The sequence below is a fragment of the Leuresthes tenuis genome, unplaced genomic scaffold (assembly GCF_036924035.1).
Source record: "Leuresthes tenuis unplaced genomic scaffold, fLeuTen1.0.hap1 SCAF_8, whole genome shotgun sequence".
Taxonomy (NCBI): domain Eukaryota; kingdom Metazoa; phylum Chordata; class Actinopteri; order Atheriniformes; family Atherinopsidae; genus Leuresthes; species Leuresthes tenuis.
The window spans coordinates 12330142-12351472 of NW_027325362.1; the positions used below are offsets into that span (position 1 = coordinate 12330142).

The 21331-nt window shown below is 40.4% G+C and overlaps 2 protein-coding genes across 2 annotated transcripts; both read right to left on the reverse strand.

The window, feature by feature from the left end:
* Nucleotides 1-1898: 1898 nt before the first annotated feature.
* Nucleotides 1899-13229, reverse strand: LOC140312971 (bifunctional 3'-phosphoadenosine 5'-phosphosulfate synthase 2-like). Its single transcript, XM_072390879.1, has 12 exons — nt 13046-13229; nt 10541-10655; nt 10180-10415; nt 9909-10047; nt 9626-9744; nt 7206-7319; nt 6749-6860; nt 5020-5225; nt 4723-4858; nt 2977-3245; nt 2665-2894; nt 1899-2462 (listed from the first exon to the last, which is right to left on the reverse strand). Exons 1-12 carry the CDS (start codon nt 13070-13072, stop codon nt 2321-2323), a joined length of 1845 nt encoding a protein of 614 aa, XP_072246980.1. The 5' UTR covers nt 13073-13229; the 3' UTR covers nt 1899-2320.
* A 1346-nt stretch (nt 13230-14575) lies between these two features.
* Nucleotides 14576-21164, reverse strand: LOC140312972 (multiple inositol polyphosphate phosphatase 1-like). Its single transcript, XM_072390880.1, has 5 exons — nt 20521-21164; nt 20239-20433; nt 18458-18555; nt 17724-17854; nt 14576-15333 (listed from the first exon to the last, which is right to left on the reverse strand). Exons 1-5 carry the CDS (start codon nt 21104-21106, stop codon nt 14958-14960), a joined length of 1386 nt encoding a protein of 461 aa, XP_072246981.1. The 5' UTR covers nt 21107-21164; the 3' UTR covers nt 14576-14957.
* Nucleotides 21165-21331: the final 167 nt, after the last annotated feature.

Below are 21331 nucleotides of genomic sequence, written 5' to 3' on the forward strand. Positions count from 1 at the left end.
CAATTTGTTAAAATTCCATCCTACAGTCCAATAACCGTTTACTGTCAGGCTTAATGTAATGTTTTTGTAGTGGAGTGCAGTTCATTAGATTTTCAAAACAGGGAATCTTAATCGAACTAAATATTAATATTCTAAATTGAATATGTAATCTTATTCTAAAAGGTGACGATAAAAAATAACTTTTCTTCAGAATAAAAAACAACATTTTCACTGCAAAAACAACGCATTCTGCGTGTTCGGTCATTGAAAACAAAAACTATATCTGAGGCATGAAATGGGATGCTTTCTCTATAATTTCTGCTGTTTTCATTATATGACTACACGATCTGTCGAACTCAAGTTACAAATTAAAAAAGAAAAAAATACAACTGGTACCATAAGAACCGAAACGTATCTTGAGGTACTGCTGCATGGACAGCATTAAGAGCTGATCAAATCAAATTACATATGAAAAATTGGTTCTTAGCCTTTATGGTGTCTTACTCTATATGCACACTCAAAATGAAACAAAATGTATCTTTGATTGGACAGAACATCTTTGCAAATGTGTGAGAAATCTAATCTGATTTGAGTTACTGATTTCTGTGATATGATTGCCCAATACAGTCAGTCTTCATGACATACATTCTGCTATTACACTATTATCCAACCCTAATTATATTAATTAACATCAGTAAAAAAAAATCATATTTTCTTTAAAACTGGTCTTTTAGCCTAATACAAATTCATTAGTAAATAGATGATTATCTGTTAATTGTTCCAAATTGTTCCAGTGGTGGAAATAAAACATCCATCCATTACTATAACCCAATAAACATCAGCCTAATAATGGATTACCATTCATTTACATTAAAGAAAAAAACCAACAACACAGCTTGCACAACAGCCTTTATCCACTGCTGAACACCTGAGGGAAAACATGATGTGTGCTTTTACACGCCACACTTGATAGGCGTATGTTCTGAATACATGTGAAAAGAAACGTGTAAGTATGACAGGACATGTTGAATGTTAACTACTTGGAAATTTTGTAAAGTAACAAGGGTAGGCCGAATTAGGAATATGCTTCTTACAGGAGAGACTGCCTCTCCTCATAGAAACACATGCAATGGACTTACATGACAGATAATGAGGGGCAAAAATAGTCAGGCCTCGAAATTCACTTAATTATCTGAGCATTATTTGAGAACATGCCAGGATCTCTATACACTGTTATAAATCATCTAGTGAGCAAGGACAATCTTGAGTCAAAACCAGGGTGTTTTCAGTACAAATGTGCTCTAGATATTCGTTTACTTCTTTCTTTTCTACCAGTACATTTTCAGAGCTAAATGGAACAGCAGCTCGTCCTAAATCTATTGAGATGTGAAACTGAGATGTGAAACTGTTTCCAGAGTCTTGTTTTAATAGATTAAGTTGTTACAATTAGAACAGGTAATGAGCTGAACTCCCATCTCACAAACCCAAGTGAGTGTACTATTTTTCCAATAGTTTTTCAGTTTTCTTTCTGTACTAGTTCTTGCCAGCAGATGGCAGCATTGTGCTTCTAATGTAATTCTAATGTAAATATTTTATGTCAGTTATATTGCATAACCAGTTGCACATGAACAAAACGAAACTGTATTTCCAAGTTAAAAAAAAACAACCTTTAGTTCACACTATCCCAGAGTCAAGCTGTCACATTTGATTTCCTTTATTACTGCAGTTTACACATGAAATCTTTCTAGAACTGCTGGCTTTCATTACAATAATGCACAGGCCCACACACTAACCGCAAAGACATCTCAGTTAAACATAAGCAAGAAACCACAACTTAAATTTTAGAATGACAATAAAGAGAGAGGCACTTTCACATTACAAAAACAACCATACATCTCAGTAGACACTGTATGCAGGGATAAAATTCCAAAGTAACTTTCATTCAGGTCATGTAAATAAACTGGCATGTTACAATGCCATAAAAGTCAAATCTACTGTTCACAAGTAAATATCAAATATCATATGTGTGCTCCTAAACTCATAGAAATAAAAACAGAATTTTATTAAAATACATAGATTAAGTTAATATGTATATAAACACATTATGGATTTATAAAGTGTATTGCTTTATAGGAATATAAAAATGCTTTTACTTATTTAGAGCTTTAGACTTTCAAACTTGACAAAAGGTGAAACCTCCACCCCTGCTAGAGTGACTCATTATTAATATAAATCAGAGTCAATCCCACCTAAAATACTTCAAAAGTTTTAAAAAATGTATACTTTTACAACCAACTTCATTATTTCATAATGTTCAGATGGCAGACGAGCTGATTGTCGGTCACTTGTTCTTCTGAAGAGAGGTATAGTACTCCACCAGCACCTTCCAGGCCTTTGGGGCCATGAAACCGTCGGGAGGGTTCTCTCCATTCCGAGCCATGTTCCTCATCCTGGTACCAGAGATGAACTCAAACTCAGAATGACTGAGAGATTAAAGAAATGGGAAGGGCAAAATGGGGGAGGAAAAGATGGGTCATTAGAAGCCAGTAACAAAAGCAGATTAAAACGTTTACAGACACACAAGATAAAGCCTGGATTTTTAGAGCAGGTTCACGTGTCATGGAAGGTTGTTATATTAGCACTGCAGTTTTAGAACAAAATACCAGAAAATCTCTCTTTACTCACCACTCTGGGCTGTAAAAATCCATAGCCTTCTTAGTCTTGTTGTAAGCAGCGACCCTGAAGGGGATGATCTCCACAGATGTGAGGCCCGGGGCCATGGTGAGGACCTTTCCTCCATGTGTGGGTTCATACAAGTCCTGCTTAGTCTCTGGATGAGGCATGCCTGCAGGGTCCCGGCCAACGATGTAAAAGTTTGCTCCAGCAATCATTCTGGCTCTACAGTGCCACTGAACCTGGAAGACAAGCAAGCTGGTGTTCAGTCACATGTGGTTCTGCAGAGGGATCATAACCTCTTACTGAGCCATGACTGCTTACCTCTGTGGGTCCAGCATACATCATAGGGGAGGGGAAAATGGCAACAATGGTGTTCGCTGGATCCAAGATGCCTTCCTCTAAGACAGCAGCATGCTGCCTCATCCTCCAGTCGAGAGGAACATCGTCATCTTTGGTCCAGCCACCGAGTGGGTGAAGTAGGAGAACTGGATTTTTGTATCCTCGCTCCAGCAGACGCCGCTTGGTGTCCTGCATAAGCAGGGCATGACCATTGTGGACTGGATTACGCAGCTGGAATGCAAATACCGCATCTAAGAAGGAACATAAACAAAGCTCACAACTCTACTTGTCAAAATGACATCACTAACACAGTATTGGAGCTGCTGTATTTTAATCACTGTCACAGCAAACATGCTTATCATGCCCTTCCCATAACTCAAATGGGCTTGGTTCATAAGTTTGCCATCACGATTGCTTGTGGTTTGTGCTACAGGACAGTATTTTTTTTTTTTACTGTTAACCAAAAAAGTATAATGAAAAGTCAAAAACCAACAGTCAGTTGATCCTCTTAACAAGTAATATGTGAGAAGTGTATCGCTTTACCCCACAGAGCTCTGCTGAAATGTACTGATGTTTTGCATTGAGGGACATAGTTTCCGTGATTATGAAGGCTTTTGTTTGTATTGTGTCAACCCAAACACTATTAAACAATCACGACACACAAAATCTGCAGAATTAGTACTAAAAAAAAAAAGAAAAGAAGAGAAAAGAGTATTTTCAAACCCTTAAGTACCTCAGTGGGTGCACAGCTGACAGGGTGTGGTAGTAGGAAACTATTCAGACAAACTGTTGGTTTTTATCTTTCCTTTGAAAGTTGTTCACAATAAGAAAATATAGACTTCTCTCAGCCAAAAACCAAATGCCAAAAAAAGCATGCTTGCATCTTCAATAAAACTCAAAATTTGCTAAAACGCAAACTGCTTTGTGGTAAAAATGAATAAAAGAAACAATCTTAAAAACTGCGTTCATGTCAAAGTTAGTGAGGGAGATTGAAATCAGGTGATGATATTTAGTTCTTCATTGTTGTGCGATACCCAGTGACTTCATAGAACACATCACAGACACCATGCAGCTTTGAAGTTACCATTTCACTTTTTCATCTTGTCCTTTGTCAAGTTTTTCTGAAAGACAAATGATGCATTGCTAAATACACTGCCCTCCTCATTGATTTTCTTCACCAGCTGCAATGGATATTTTATTGTGGAACAAAACTGATCGATTCAAACCAGCAGCTACTGACACAGCTGACGCAACAACTGTTGTTAATTTGCCGTATAGCAGTAAAATAACATACTCCTTTTTAACCTCCAGCGTTACTTTTAAAGTAATGCATCATGATGGAGTTTTCTCGTGCCTGCATCATTTTTTTCCTTGTGGGAGATGGGACTTGTCCCTTTGGGTAGCTAGAAAATGTAACTTTCTTATGTGTAGTGTGAGAGAGTCTTTTTTTAAAGCCACACCGTGTCCTACTAACCCTACCCAACAACTTCACATGCCTGCATCTAAATATATGTGTTTATAAGGCTAAATAGCATCAGAGCAAAGTTGAAATAAAATTAAGTGCAAAAAGTAATAGTTCCAAACTCCAAAGGAGACAAAGTCAGGTTTCTTAGTTGAAAGTGGACAACATCTCAAGAACAGCATTGGCTGCCTTAGCTTTCAATAAATTGTACGCCATTTTGCATTCACCTAACTGTTGCTTCTGTATAATATTCATCATTTTCTAACCTGCGCGCATGTCTTTGAACTTCTGCCTGAGCTCCTGAGGAGTAAGGCGGTACTGGTCGAGTCCATCGTTCCATTTGATTCGCTCCAGTACCTCCAGGTCACCACCAACCAGCCAATCACCACCCTCCATAACCATCTGCACAATATAATAAGCATAGTATGTTAATGCTTTTCTGTAACTGAGATATTTATATGTAACTAATATTATTCTTTGGAAATAAACAAAGTAAGAAAAGTAAGCAGTGTTCAAGATACCAAAAGGACGTTGCTGTCTGCTTACAGTAGGCTTGAAAGTACCTTAATAAAAGGGTGCTGAGGACAGGTGGTGCCCCACTGTCTGGCGCAGCGTTCCTCCTTGCGGTGTGCGTAGAACTCTGGGTTCCTAAGAATGGCTACACGCGAACCCTGGTACTCCAGAGCTATAGCTGCACAGCCATCCAGCTCCTGTTTAGTCTCTGTGCTAACCGGCAGCACGATGGGCACAGACATGTTGATGGCCCCACCTGAGACAGAAACAGGAAACACAAAAAGAAAAGAAAACAAACACAGCACACTTTAATCTAAGGACTTACAGCAACTGCCAGGGCATATGATGGTGGAGAGGAATAACTTTCATATTCTACATATAAACACAGAGAAAGGGTTGAATGCAGCATTTAAGAGTATTTTAAAACCAATCTGCAATCGAGAAAAGAGTGAAATGGGTAAATGGAAATAAAAACACTGCCTAAAAGAAATGGCTTCAATAGTTTGCTAAAAGTTAAGATAGTTGTTGCAGCTGTGGTTCAGGGAAGAGTAATCGTCTGCCAATCGGAAGTTCATTGGTAAAGAAAGGTTGTCTGCTAATAAGAATTGAGTTGGTAACTCAGTTTCCTCATTGTAAGAGTGATTAGATACTCAGCAAAGTAACTGTGACGTTATTTTTCATGTTCTATACGTTATTATGTTCAATAACATCTTTAATGTCAAAAGATGTTTATATTAACCGATTGAAGACTAAAATCAGGCAGCTTATGTGTGGCCAAAACCTGACACTTTGCACTTCATTTAACCAAATTGTAGCAACGCGGCAACGGCGTTGCAAAGATGGGGAAAGTAATTCATTAGATTAATCGTCTTGGCCCAATTTTGATGACAATAGCATAAAAAATGTTTTCTACAGGTTTTTCTATCAACATGTTCGGGAGTTTTCCAAACATTCATGTTGGCTATCAAAGCGTGTGGACCCAAAATGTGGACCATCCTATAGAGTCATGACTCTGCTCATGGCTCTACTGCCTCAGGAGAGCCGACACCATCCTGAAGGACTCATTCCACCCGGGACATTTCCTGTTTAGTACAAGTCCATCAAAACCAGGACAAATAGATTAAAAGATAGTTTCTTTCCAACTGCTGTCAGAGCCATAAATGCTTCCTCACAGTGAAGTGCAATATACTGTTTTTAATACACAGTCATATTGTTTTACATTGTTTTTCATTCAGTTTTATACTGTTTTTTATATAGTCATACTGTCCTTTATAGTTACATTGTTTAAAACTGTTATATGTCTGCACTGAAAGGCCTGCACCTTACTTTTTACTCGTTGCAATGACAATAAAGAAAATCTGAATCTGATCTGAATCTGAGTCACGTGAGGTGTATATACAAAGCTGACAATGGTGACTTTCCTTTGTATAAATGCTTTCATCCAAACAAAACCTATAAGAGAGACAGATGAAACAGCTAGCATGATGAATCTGTGCAAATATATAGAAGTAAACTATTTTTTACTTTGTGAATTGTGTGCAGTTACGGTACTTGATGTGTGCACACAGACCATTTCAATAGTCTGACATGAAAATTCAAAGTTCCTTCATACTTTTATTCATCTGCATACGTCTTAAACCTCACTCATCACTGTGAGTCCTTAACTGAACTCAAAGCTGCCCATCTGACTGAAGTTGCCTTTGAGGGCATAGCTGGTTAATAGAGCAAGCCCCGACAGATTGTATGAATAAGTGAGCTGAAAGTGCAGTGGTTTCTCACCGTCCAGCAGGTTTCCAAAGTGCAGGACCTGGAGGAACTCTCTTTCTCTCATAAAGCCCTTGAGAGGACTGGCCCAGCCTTCAGCCAAAACCTGCACCCACTGCAGATCCAACTGTGGACAGAGAATAATTATTCATCATGAAAGACAATGATGCTGAAGACATTCAAGGTATGTCAAGACTTCAGGAAACCCATGGATTTAACTGTATGTGTGTGTTTGCGTGAGTTCTAAATGTGCAAACATGAAAGAAATGGAAGACATAATGCTGGATAGATGGACTTTCTTTACTCAAGGTATCATTCTGACATGTGGCTTTTTTTGCCTGAATTTAGCACAGAAATGAGTGACATGATACATTGTGAGAGAGAGAGTTCAATTCAAAGATAGAGTGTTTGAGATAACACTCAACAAAAAGCAAACAATCCTGGAGGCGGATGCACTGGAGTGATGAATTACCTTGGTGATGCTGATGGTGGGCAGGGTGTTTGCATCAGCCAAAGCTAGATTCAGTTTGTTCTCTGGAACAAACAGCTCATTCGCCTCCTCCATGATCTCACCCGGCACAATATTCTATATAGAAGTACAGAGAGAAATAACAGACACAAAATCATTCACAATTTGAAACAGATGAATATTTAAAAACAAATGTATGCTTGTAGGCGAATCAAACTCCAGTTTTCCAGCCTTTCTGTTTTGTCCTAGTTTTCGAGAAGAATTTATCACTGAAGTTAATTAGATTACACGTATTTCAGGGCTGGCTTATCTCCACGCCATAAGGTCTTAGCTCAGGAGAAAAACACTAGTGAGATACCCAACTAAAGGCCCAGAACTTCCAGTCCTCTTTTTTTTTATCTTTCTCTCCTTGAAACTTTTACATGTTTACAATCAACCCTAAACAGCCTGCAGCAGACCAGGAGACCAAACTCACTATCAAATGATCAATATAATTTTACAGTATGGCTGTTTAACAAGCTGTCCTAATGCTCTGAAATGAAACGTTTATGGACCTTGAACATTTAATGAAAGCCCCGTCAGCTTTCTTCTCTTCCAGTAAAGACAGTTCATTTTACTCGCCAAAATTCATGTACCATTTCCAGGGAATTGTGATTGTGAAATACCCTTCATGGAATTACACAAGCCTCTAACATCAGAAAATAACAATTCGACTAAAGGGAAACCAACTGTGACAAAGAGTGAGTAAGCTTACTGTGAGAAGTTAACGGGGCACATTGCTTGTATATACATGTAAGGACTTAAGTTCCCATTGTAAAAAAGAAGAGCAAAGGTCTGTTTGTTTGCACATTTGTCATCCCACAGAGCTCCCTCTATTTTATACCAACCACAAATATCCTATCATCTGTTTATTTTTCTGACTCTTTTGGTTTGAGCTCTACATTCACAATTCTCAGTGCATGAATCTCTCAGTAGCTCACGCAACTACTATATCTTTATTAAACCTTGACATGACAGCTTTAGAAAACATAGCCGTCATGCTGACACTGCAGTATTTTGGCCAAGGCCTGCACAATCTAAATGATGGTGCAATAAAAAACGCGTTAAAACATTTACTTTCCAAGCAAACTTTCCTCCAGCAGAGTTAGAGCCTTGGCGTCATTTCTTGCATTTACAACTTGTTTGGATATCAACTGTACTCTAATTTGACAATCTATAGTCAGATTTGCACCTGTCCTTCTCAGTTCTCAGACTGTGACAAATACAAACAGTAGGCACTGGTGCTGTAATGTGAACTCCTTCAGTCTCTCCAAACGGATTAGTAGCGCTTATGGATGTTTACAGTTTAAATAATCTCTGGCTGAAATGGCAGAGTTCATATAAACATGTAGATTCTTTATAATCTTTAAAAGATGTGCATTCACGGAAGAACAGAGCAAGACTGAGGCACACATATTGAATGTTGCTCTTTGTTGCTCTAGTAAAGTCAAGCGAGAATGCTTTCTGTTTATATTCTACAGCAAAAAGTGCTACCTATCTTTTTGTCCATATAGCTTTAAAGATGATTTAAATCATGATTAAGGGAGGAAATGTTTTAAATTTTTCTCTTTTCTGTTTCTCTGTTCTGTTCCTGCTCTGCATCCTCGACATCTCCTCTCCAGCTCATCTGGCTTTGGAGTCTTATTTCAGGCAATAAGAAAGCTCAGTCGGCCGCTCCCACGTGCAAACAGGCTTCCTGCTGGCAGGGTTATGCATTGCAACAGATGTAAGAAACCTGCGCCAGAATTACCAGTAAAAATCATTCCAGTAGCATAGCCTCCAAACCGGCATAGAAAAAGGTTTTAAAAAAATCAGTGTTTTCACAGAAAAGTCCAGAGCTCCTGCAGCAGGCTGCAGCTTGTTTGCCCCCATTTGAGAACAATTATTCACCACACTTGGTCTTGTGTATTTATGCTTTAGTTTAAACCAAATAACCACCTGATGATCCTGGTGTTCTCTATCTGTGATTGGCTGTTACAAACCTCTCCCTTCTCATGTTTAAGTTCTCACAGTCAGACATCCTTGATCAACAAGGAACAATATGAGCTTCTTCATTCTTAAAGTATTTGTTTTTTAGGGAGTCAGATAGTATACTGTAGCCCCTCCCTGACTATTCTGAACAGTTTTGTTTAAATGAGGATACAAACGTGTTATTCTATGTACTGACCAGCGTGCTATATATGAATATATATTAGCAGTATACAATTACATCACAAAGGAACTGTGTGCTTTGGAACTAACGTTAGCTATGTACATAGAAAAATATCCATGACCGCAGAAAAATAAACTGACTCTGACGGAGGCCTGTGTGAGAGACAACAGTGAGTCAATCAACTGCAAATCTCAAAGGCAATTTGCAGGGAATGCTGGTTTGTTCCACCCACCTGATCCGTGAGCAGCTCCAACACTTGGTGGAGACATTCATTCACTGAGAGCTCACCGGTTTTCAGAACAAGCTCTGGTGCTTCAGGACGCTCGTAATCTGAATCAATTCCAGTGAAACCTGACAACAAAAATTACAACCGGTTAAATAATTAGAATGATTGCATGTGAAATATGCAGAGTAACAATGTAGAGCACAATGCAGGTAGGGTGTGGAAATCCTTGTGTGAGGAGGTGGCTGCGTGTGAAACGCTGGGAGAAGGTTTGCTGTCTTGACAAACATACCTTTAATCTCGCCAGCGCGAGCCTTCTTGTACAGGCCTTTCACATCCCTGCTCTCACACACTTCAAGAGGAGCGTGGATGAACACTTCAAAAAAAGGTAGCCCAGCGCTCAAATGAATTTTCCTCGCCTCATCACGATCCTGTGGAAGAAAAACAACATCAGTTTCACAAAAACTTAAATCAGACTCCTCGGTCTATCAGATTCTTGGATGATAGAGAATGTTTCCGGCTTCATGCACAATTCGTGGCAGCAGCGGTTAATGTTGTCTGACCTTGGTGAAAGGAGAGATGAAACTGGTGATGCACACGAGCCCAGCATCAGCAAACAGTTTGGCCACCTCAGCAACGCGCCGGATGTTCTCCTCGCGGTCCTCAGCAGAAAAGCCCAGATTCTTGTTCAGGCCATGACGGATGTTGTCTCCATCCAATGAGTAGCAAGGGATGGCGTGGGACACAAGATACTCTTCCAAAGCAAAGCTGATGGTTGTCTTCCCTGCGCCAGACAAGCCTAGTGGGTAGAATTAACAGAACAGCAAATTAAACCTTGACTAATAGATGATTCCTACATGGCCAGAAAAATGAGCCAAATCAGTATTAAGTCGGGGATGATGATTTAAAACTATGAACATTTACCAGTTAACCAGATGGTGCAGCCCCTGAAGCCTCCCCTGGTACCAACAACCTGTCCTCTCTTGCTTCGGGTTACATGGTGAGCCTGGTACACCACGTTAGTTGATCTGTTGAGATCCTGAAATAGAAGAAAAGAGGCTCAGACAGAAGCAGAATAAGGTGGTTTTTTTGGGGAATTACTAGCAGCTGCATGAGAAGTCCCACATCTGCTTTGTCTGCTCTGCTTCGTCTCTTCAGTCTCACAACATCTTTCACCAGCCGTGGCACAAAGGAGACACACAAGGCGAAGGACACACCGTGAAGTCATCCTCCATTTTGAAGTAAATGATCCAAATTTTCACTAAAATGTAATGATCTCTCCCTCCTCCCATGCCCCACCTCTCTACCACAGGTCACATTAACGGTTGGGCGGGATGGAGTTAGCTGTCAGATAAACAAACAGCTCTAACAAAATGCCTTCATCTAAGCAGAAAAAAAGTTGTCATGGGAGACATACATATGTGTCGTGTAAGAAGCCATAACCGCTCACTCAGATATGAAGTAAGACTTGTTTTACAAGCCATGGATGTGATGATGTGGACCAGGGTGGATAAATGAGGTATTGACTTCAGGAGGGGAGGGTTGGCGAAGGGAAGCAATGAAGGGATGGAGGGAGGGAGAGGATTGAACCGGACAATGTCTCCAGTGTGCTGCCTGCAGCTTGGCGATGATGTGGCAGTGCTCCCGCTCCAACGTTCGCACCCACTCACCCTTCTTCCTTACATCCTGAGGCCCATAACTGGGCCAACTGGTGACAAAATAGTTTAACATACCCCACCCTGATTTTTGAGCGAACAACATTTAAGTCATCATCTGACAGCCTGTGTTAAAAGAGCCTCCAATGACACACTAACACGACCTCGATTCTTGTCATTACTGTGACACGTCACACCTTCAGGTGTTTCAGTCAAGAATGGAGGACGGTTAATCCATAAATACCAAACTCTGTGAATGACCTTTTTATTAAGCTAGTAAACAATATGCATGAGGAGAACAAAGCTGCACTATTCTCTCCTAGAGAAGACTTGCCTTCTCTTTTCCAACTCAGCCTCTCACTTACAACACACCACCTCTTATCTGACCCTTCCTCCTTTGCACTCCTCACTTTCACCACAATGCATTCTGTCAACATCAAAATCAAGACGCTTTGCATTAATCCTTTATTCAAAGGTTTTCTGTTGCAAAGACCGGAGCTTCATACCGTCAGCGTTATTTCGTTTGAATCACTGTCACACAACCCGAGCGGCATTCCTTTTGGAGAACACGCTCAGCTCTTCTCGTGATCAATCAGATGGAAACATTTATCCTCTTCAACCTTCATCCTCTCTGCCCGGAAATCCCGACAGATAAAAGCAGAAATCCCGAAATGCCGAGGCTGATGCCCCTTTCCCTGCGCTCCACATTTCTGCTGGAATTTGAATAATAATACTGACCAGATAGACAGATTTAAAAAAAGAAAAAAAGAAAAAAAAAACACATCACTGTCTCAGCTCTGTTGTAGGAGTCATTTCAATCTAACATTTTGAACTATCCCAAACTGAGACGAATGTACGATCATGAACAGACTTCCAAGTCCCTTTTTTAAATGAATTTTCTTGAATATCAGATTAGTCCTGGGGCTACAGAATACCTCAAAGGGTTATAAATGATGTCATTTGTTTCCCAAAACACTCCAAGAAAGGTTTTTCCCAGGTACACAAAGGAAACCAGAAAATATGAAGAAGTGAAAGTTCCTCACATCATTTATCCACATAGATGGTGATTAATTGTAATAATACCCACAGATGCTATCCACTAAATCGGTGTCTATGTTTGAGCTGAAACTGATTATTTCATTGTTTTCCTTTCAATTCTCAGTCAACGGCACAACAATTTGTGGGTGCACAGTGTGTGGTATCTCATCAAATTTCTCTAACTTGTCACTATTATAATCAGGTTATGCTGCCTGTATGACTCAGCGTATTGCATGTTCTGTGCGTTGGAGAAGTCTTGTGCAACGTCAGTCTGCCGTTTCTCAGTGGCTTCTTTCTCCGCCTCACAAGACACCCTGTGTGAGTCGTGGGTCAGATTAGTATGGATATGTTCCGACTACAAGTGGCCTATTCAGAGTCAAGGCAGAGTGTGCGGCCACCACACCTGGCTCTACAGTCTGGGGGTGCGAGAGTGAGCGTGGGGTTGCAACAAAAAAAAAGCAATGTCCCGGGTTTACTTTAAGGTAATAAAAACAAAACAAAAACAGACAAACAGAAAAAGATAGCAAATGAACTGTGTTTCACTGTGGCTGCAACAGTAAGAGAAGCGTCCACAATGGAAGTGTTATTAATATGCGGTAATAAGACACTTATTATACGCGTGTTTAGGAGTCGCTGGCGGCTCATCGCGACTTTGCTGCACTTGAGACAAAGATTACATGGACACTATATGCATTTAATCGGTTTCTCTGTTACCGTTATCTCCAGATCTACTTACCGTACGAAGCTTTTTCAATCCAGACATTTCGCACTGACGTCGACGGGCCGCAGGACTCCGAGGCAAGGACAGCTGTACGCAGGCCTGGGTGTTCGGGACTAAGCGAAGTTTTAAACCCCAAACTTTGGGAAAAGTTATTCGGGTGAGGCGAATGGAGGTTTAAAAGGGACTCTCAAGACACGTAGCATTGCACTGGCCCTGCCCCGGACACTCCCTCCTCCTCCGACGTCTAATAATTTGCATAATTAGCCGTTTAACAGCCAATACTAATGCACGACGAAAAACCGGAAAGACTGTTTGCTGCCAGATTTATGACATACAGGTCGAGGACACAGATTGCCTGAGCTCTGCTACTGGAAACAGTCGAGAGTGCTTAAGCTATCCTAGCGAAATTATTTTCCCAAAAGGAAGTCAAGTTGATACCTAACCGACTTAATGATAAGGATTGCACAAATCCAGAAATAAGTAATGCGCACTGAAATAAACGTTCCCAGAGTGCGCTCAAATGTAACTTGGAAAGAAAAGCTCTGACAGTATGTTCAATATATTTCGTCAAATATGCCAAATCGTCCACGTCAAAAAGACATACAGAAATGCGTTTTGTGTCTTAAGACGTCCATTTTACTCCTGTTATTTTCCGTAGGTGCTGAACACCTGTAAACATTTACATTTGCAGGTAATTATAAACTGAGATCTGCCATCTCTACGTCAGACCTGCGCCAAAAAAAAAAAAAAAAAAAGTGCCACTTTCCAGGCCCGTGGTCGCATGGCAGACAATGAACTGGTGTTACAGAAAGAGACCAAAATGAAAGACAAAAGATGTAAGCGAAGATACGCACGATAGAAGGGGCAAATGCGACCAAGAGATGCAAAATAAAGAGACAGGGAATGACCAAAACGGGACATCAAACAAACAATCGAACACAAAGAAACCACAAAAAGAGGCATGTCTGACCACCAGAAACAAAACAAGCTCAGAAGAGAGACACAACAAGCGAAATGAGACAGACAATGTATACACAAGTAGTATCTGTGAGTCTGTGTTGAGCTGCTTTTTGTGTCTCTTTCAGTTTGGCTGCATGACTGGGGGAGGATTTCCAAATCTGTGCCCAAAGGCTATTGTTTTTTAATCAGTGCATGGGGTTTGTTGTAAATAATAACAGCAAAGACAGTCAGTGGAGCAACAATTACAAGACACTTTGTTGTGGAGAAACTTTCTGGCAAATGGGCATCTTTTCAACGAGGCAGGTAAGCGTTGTTAACCATTAAAAAATAGGCTCTCTTGTTTCTAATAAGTCATCAAGCCGGCAGTGGAAAGTGGCAGCAAGCCATCAATAGAGGGTTTCAAATAAACTAGATGTGACTTGATTAACTTCCTACATCTTGGTAGTTTTTTCTTTAATCAGTGAATTGAAATGTAAAACTTGATTAAGTGAGTTATTAGTGATTAGTTATTAGTTATTAGGAGATAAATTAGTTGAAGCAGTGGTGATAATAGCTGACGAGCTGCTTGACTTTGGGAAGTGCTTCTGTGGTTAAAAAAAGAAAAGAAAAAAGACTGAAGAAAACAAAATAAAATAAAATCTTTAATTAAAACTCCAGGTTGTGGATTAGTGGAACCAAACCTCGCAAAAATATAGAATGTAGAAGTAAAAATACTAAAATGGTAGAGGACCTTAGGTTTAACTCCAAGGCTGGATCACGCTGTGTTTAAGAGACACCACTTTTCAAATAGTGGTGTGAAAATACTTCCTTGTTGTTTCGTTGAGATGGTAAAAGGTGATTAATAAATAGTTTACATGAGAGAAACATTCAGGACATTCCATGTTCGCACTGGAAACAATGTTCCCTCCATTTTGCAAATAAAAAAGCACAATAAAGCCATCATGTTTCAGGAATCTACTCTGTCTGCCTAAACATTTTTGAACAGACGGCATTCTGTCTCAAAGTCACATCCGTGGAGCAGGTCCTTGTAGTGCTCTCTGACGTCTTGATAGAGCGGCATAGAAGCCTGCCGGTCATTCAGACCGGGGAAAGTCACAGGCTTCTCGTTGAGCAGCGGCTGCAGTCTCAGGTCGCCTCCCCCACAGTCGTACAGCACCAGGAGCAGGTTGGCTGCATAAGGCAGCATAGAGCTGGTGCGGAAGGAGCGTTGGGTCTGTGAGGCGTAGTTGGTCGACATCAGGGTGTTGCTGTCCTTAAAGAAGCCCAGGAGGGTAAGAAGCGGGAGGAGGGTCTCTGCGTGGCCCACTTGGACTGTCACGGCTTCAGTCACGGGCTGGTCTGACCTGGAAAACACAGCAGTGCAGTTTTATATGCAACAAAAAATGTCAGTGAATTATCCTGACAAAATATTGCAAGACGCTTTCCTGCAGCGTCACCGTCTAACTGACAAGCAAATTTCTTTCAAACCTCAAAGTCAGACACTGACAGGAAATGATTATGTTTTGCACATCCTCGTGGTAATCCTCATTTTATAGACAAAAGTTGGTCGACAAATCTCTCTGATCTCAGAATAAATGTTATGTAGAGTAAAAAAACTGACTGGTGAAAAAAAAAAGAATCTGAAAGATTAGTTAATGGCTCTAAAAGTTGCTTCCTTTGCAGATAGAACAAGAAATGTGAATTTCAGATTTAGTCGGGGGAATAATTGAATTTACATGAATTTCAGGACTCAGGTAGCAGCTGTAATTTAATAGCTTATCAACCTTGAGAAGTTTGCCCAAGTTTACCCCAAGTCTTTGACTCTCTGCGTGGTTACTTGACATCTGATTCGTTGAAGAATACCAAAAGCGCCAAAGAGGAAGCAATGGCTTTTACCAAGAGCGACAGTGAACAAACACAAATCGCTGGCAGAACAGATGACTGATTATACAAACATGAGGGCCACAGAAGAATTTTAATCTGTTCTTAGAAAACCCTGTCGAGTATGGAAGTGCAGCTTGGCTGGTGTTCAACACCGCATCCGTTTACATAACCAAAAATATATATTCAGGTGTTATAAAGGATCAGAGACGCCGATATACTGAGTTAGGAGTCGTAACCTTTTCATCAAAATTCTTAATCAATAGATATTCAAATGGAAATGTTTTTTTTTTCTATTAAAGGAAGATTTCTGTGCTCCAATCAAAGTTTGCCACATATACCAAAACTTTTAGTTACTCCCTTGTCTGCCATGTTGTGACTATACAGAGCAGCAAAGTTTCGGAAATTTCCACATTCTTGCGTAAATACTGTTCGACCTAAAACTTCAGATTCTAAAGGGGAACTCCCTTATTTTTAAACCTAGACCTTATTTCTGGCATGAAATACGTTCATCTACTCACCGAGAGCAGTTTGGTGAAAGTCGGCGTCCTTCGGAAGATATTTAGATTCCTCGAGATCCATATAACGGAGTGAAAGGGGGCTTAGACGATGCAGCCTCTAAATAAGGTAAATAAGCTGTGTGCAGCAGCGTGTGTCGATGACATCATCCCAGTAGAAAGCCCTCTATAAGCCCCTGATAGTCGCCAATAACAACAACACAGCAGCTATGAACTAACAGTGCAGTAGTACGCGTTCATTCATTCATTCGTCTTAAAGTAGTGGTGAAATAAAGACAGATAATGCCTTATTCAGAGGATGTATTGTCAATGCCGTGTTCTCTCCCGTTATATAGATATACGCGGATCTCGAGTAATCTAAATATCTTCTGAAGGACGCCGACTTTGACCAAACTGTTCTCGGTGAGTAGATTAACTTATTTCATGCTAGAAATAAGGTCTAGGTTTAAAAATACTGGCGTTCCCCTTTAAGTAGACTTGTGGCAAACAGGGGCAGCAGTGTTCTTTTTGGGGAGCAGTGTCTTTGATCTCTCAGGCCTGCCTTGCACACCGTTGTTATTTGGGATTTTCCTGGTAGTGGACTTTCGAGGGAGACATTTAGTTACTCTTTGTGTCCTCGTGGACTGTTACTACCTTACTCTTGAAGTGATCTTTGTTAGTCGACTTCTGTGGAGGGTAACAGTGGTTTTGAATTACCTTAATTTGTTGAGTGACTGCTGATTGATGAAGAACAAAACCTTTACAGATGGTTTGGTAGCTGTTCCCAGCCTGATATTATAGACTACAAAGCTACATTTGTCTCTATTGATGTTGTTCTCTGACATAGTTATAGAAAAATAGAGGATTCACAAATTTTCTGATCTTGAACAGGGTGCCCGCATTCTTTTACTGGCCTCGTTAGCCCTGAAAGTGTAAGGACACAAGCATGAATGTCCATGTGATGGTTTTAAATGCACTCCAGTTACTTTCATGATATCTTCTTTAGCCTGTTAGCTCGATGTTAGATGTTCCAGGATTTTAGTGTTTTGTCCAACTTACACTAAAGGGAAAAAAAAACAACTTGAAGGTGAAACACAACAAATAAGAGAAGCTTAAAATCTGAAATATTCAGTTTGTTTGCTCCACATAGGTCATAAAAATCAGTTAAGTGGTTATTTCAGGTCTGCTAGAAATATGTGTTTGGCGCGAGCTCTTTAACACCGAAACTGCCTTCTGATGGGGTCAGAAAGTATTGAGCTATAGTCTTTTTCTCAATAACTTTATCGGCTTTTACCGGCTTCCCATGAGTTTCCACAAGTTTCTTTTCACGCATTAAGAACAAATAAATACAGGAGCTCCATTTAAGTTTGACTTACTTGCTTTCTGCGACTGCCTGGTCCAGGCGACTGAACACATCGTGGAACAGAATACAGCTTGACTTGCTATTAATGTCATGTCCATAGCTTCTTTTCCAGAATTGCTTCAGATCTATTGCATACTCCATCACCTATTGAACCAGATTTTACAAATCACTGGTTGTGAAGAATACTTCATTACAATAAATACTGCAGATAGCCGCTGTGCAAAGCTACTTGATCATCATGCAGGCCTGATTGTACACAAGGCACAGATCACTCTTTGTGATGGGGACATTTCTCAATCAACAATAACTGGGTCAAAGCAGAGAAAGCCTCGAGCAGCTTTATTTCCTGTGCTTAATCATGAAACCAGAGACAATGTGGATTATGTAGAATAATTAGAATAATGGCAATACTAGACTGATGGTGTTGTTTCTTCTCACTGAATCTCACATGCTTTTAAGTTTTTTTTTCCTATACACTAAAATATCAGTTAAGGACAATTCAACTAGGTTTTGTTTCTCATTGTCCTGCTTTTCAAAGGCTAAAAAAGCCTGTTAACAAGTGAACTTGGTACCCACTAGAAATAAGAAAACCAGCTAATATGTGGCTCTGATCTGCACATTTCTACGGTCAGAATTAGTCAAACAGGGTTAACTTAAAACAATTTTTCATGTTATGAAACTCCTGCAACCCTCAGGGGGAATTGTTCTCTTGCGAACCAATGAGACTTTGCCGGCAACTGGCCTTACCTGTGCATCCACCTCATCAAAGAGACGGCACCAGGGGGAGTTCACTGTCTTGATGGCGAACTCATAAGCGCACAAGTAGAATGCAGCCTCTGCCATATCTGCAGGAGAAAGATTGTAACGCAGCATAATGAAGCAATGAAACAAGACAGGTGAGGCAGTCATCCGAAAAAAGAGCATCAAGCATTGAGATAATACTTCCAATGAGTAGGGCTCAACTTTCAATACAAAAGAGCCTTTGCGTGCGCAAAGTAACATCATCAGTAGTAGTTCTGCATTCCATAATGAGTACATAAACTTTTAAAAGTAAAACCAAAGTAGAACCAAAAAGTAATTTTGTGTTCTGTCACACTCACTTAAAGGAATAAAAGGGTGCAGGCTGGTTTTGGCATGTTAAGCAGGTACTTCATGTGCATGTCAGACAGAATGAAAAGGTCACAAATTAACTTTCCTCTTTGGACTTTGAATGAAACCTCAAGAGAAGTTTTTTTTTGCAAAAAGGCCCCCGTAATACTATGATTCAAGGTCAAATTTAAGAGACAAGGTCCCAGTTAAAACTGTAGGAAGCAATGAGTCTTAACAATATTATATTATCTATGACATATTTCTGGGAAGTAACTTTAAAACTTAGTGAAGGAAGCTAATATTGCAGCATTAGGCAAACAGCACCACCTTCTGTGCAAAAAGACACTGTAAGATAAGTCATGTGAGTCTCAAACTGAGGACAGTGTTTGCATCCATCCATTTTCTATACCCGCTTAATCCAACTCAGGGTGCTGGAGCCTATCCCAGCGGTCATTGGGCGAGAGGCGGGGTACACCCTGGACAGGTCACCAGTCCATCACAGGGCCACACAGAGACAAAGGAGACAAACAACCATGCACACTCACACTCACTCCTATTTCGAGTCACCAATGAACCTGACGTGAATGTTATTTTAGGACAGTGGGAGGAAGCCAAAGTCCACACAGAAAGGCCCCAGCCGGGATTCAAACCCGGAACCCTCTTGCTGTTAGGTTACAGTACTCACCACCAGATCACCGTGCAGTCCCCTGTTTTTGCATTTTAAATCAAACTGGTGCCACAAATATTAAGTTTATTGTTGCACTGTATTTTGTCACATTTTTGCAAATAATTTCCTTTGGTTCCCATCCCTCACCTCAATAAAATTGAGGATGATCAAATTTGGTGAAAAATACATATGTTCACATATATCTATCTATCTATCTATCTATCTATCTATCTATCTATCTATCTATCTATCTATCTATCTATCTATCTATCTATCTATCTATCTATCTATCTATCTATCTATCTATCTATCTATCTATCTATCTATCTATCTATCTATACTGTATATGTATTTTATGTATATTTATATAGCTACAGTATGTATAACATCAATTAATGTCCCTTAAACTTAAACAGTCTCTACTGTCCTGGAATATATATCAAATGATGCAGTCCTTTTTTTTATTTCAGGACAGCTGGTGTTGCCCCCCAAAAGGTATGAAGGATTAATCACTTTTGCTACCTGTTAATGTTGTGGGAAAATATTTTCTCCACCTAAATGTTTGTGGGGTGTGGTGCTGCAAAATCTAACAACTTTCTTGTTTCATTGTGAATTGTGCATTTGAATTGTGCTCACATGGTGAATTTTCCCTCTAAACCTGAGATCCAGTAATATTGCAACACAGAGGTCCCTTACAGCTAACTGCACTGGCGTAGAACTTTGAAGAAACATGGCCTAACACACAATCTCTCTTCATTTGTCTTCCACTGACCATCTGTGATGAGGTTGTACGGGACACCGAGGCGGTCTGCGATCTTCTGCTGGACCCTCATCATCTCTGGCCCCTGCTTGAACTTGTCCACCTCTGTCAAAGCTGAAGGGTTCTTCTCGACATCCTGTACATACCTGGTACACTGCTCAAAGAACCTCATGAGGGCATCATTCACATCATGGTCAAACTCCATGTCTGCATGGAAAATAGGCAAGAGATTGAACAGAAAATGTGAGCCTTAACCCACAGCTGTGATCTGTAGCCTTATCATGGTGGTGATACCTTTAATGTTCCACAGCTCTGTCAGTCCAGCCTTGAAGGACAGGGTGCTGTTGATGCATCTGTGCTTTGAGCTGGTTATGAACTTGATGAGTCCACCCCGAAGCTTTTCCTCTGAAATCATTGAGGGGAACAGCTTTGACAGTCGAATGGCTAGATGCTTGAGGTCGTTCACACCTTTCTGGACGAGTCGGCCGTCCATTTCCTCAGTGTACCACATCTTCCACTGGGTCTTGATCTCTCGCAGCCAGCTCTGCTTGGCAGTGGCGCTGTTCCGAACCAGCTCGTAAAGCTTCTGCATCTTTTTGACATTTTTGTTCGTCGGGTACCTCGTCCCGTGTCTTATTATTGCGGTCAGGTGGATTTGTTGACATCGCGCAGAAGGAGGCTTTAAAATCGATCTGTTTACAGCGAGTATGTCCTGTATAAGATACGGGTTCACCTCTTCATACCTCCCTTTCGTGCAGAAATATTTGGCGATTGCTGGTATAGCTGGATCTCCCTCAGTCACATTGATGTGACAGCAACTGAAAATGCCGATTACGGTGGTGAGGAGAATAAAGACGAGTTTCCATAAAATGATCGGCATGATCCCTTTTGGCTTGAACGTAAGGCCGTGTGCAGCCCCCAAACTGAGTGACGTTGTCCGCGTGGGACTGTCCAACCAATCAGTTAGAGGAGGGATGTACGGAAGTCTACTGGGGTTATTCTCTTACTGTCAAAAACTTTTCAGAAACATCTAAATTGGGGCGAAGGTAGCGAACCCAGTCTATAATTATCATTTTATATCAGTGTAATTACAGTTGAATAAAAA

What these genes read in the sequence shown, in the direction of transcription:
- LOC140312971 (XM_072390879.1), bottom strand. Translation starts at nt 13,072, where the DNA reads ATGTCTGGATTGAAAAAGCTTCGTACG. An exon ending in CTGCACCATCTGGTTAACTG is followed by an intron (nt 10,416 to 10,540) that starts GTAAATGTTCAT and finishes TCTACCCACTAG; the next exon opens with GCTTGTCTGGCGCAGGGAAG. An exon ending in TGTATGCTGGACCCACAGAG is followed by an intron (nt 2,895 to 2,976) that starts GTAAGCAGTCAT and finishes CTTGTCTTCCAG; the next exon opens with GTTCAGTGGCACTGTAGAGC.
- LOC140312972 (XM_072390880.1), bottom strand. Translation starts at nt 21,106, where the DNA reads ATGCCGATCATTTTATGGAAACTCGTCTTTATTCTCCTCACCACCGTA. An exon ending in AGAGCTGTGGAACATTAAAG is followed by an intron (nt 20,434 to 20,520) that starts GTATCACCACCA and finishes TTTTCCATGCAG; the next exon opens with ACATGGAGTTTGACCATGAT. An exon ending in GTACAACCTCATCACAGATG is followed by an intron (nt 18,556 to 20,238) that starts GTCAGTGGAAGA and finishes TTTCTCCTGCAG; the next exon opens with ATATGGCAGAGGCTGCATTC.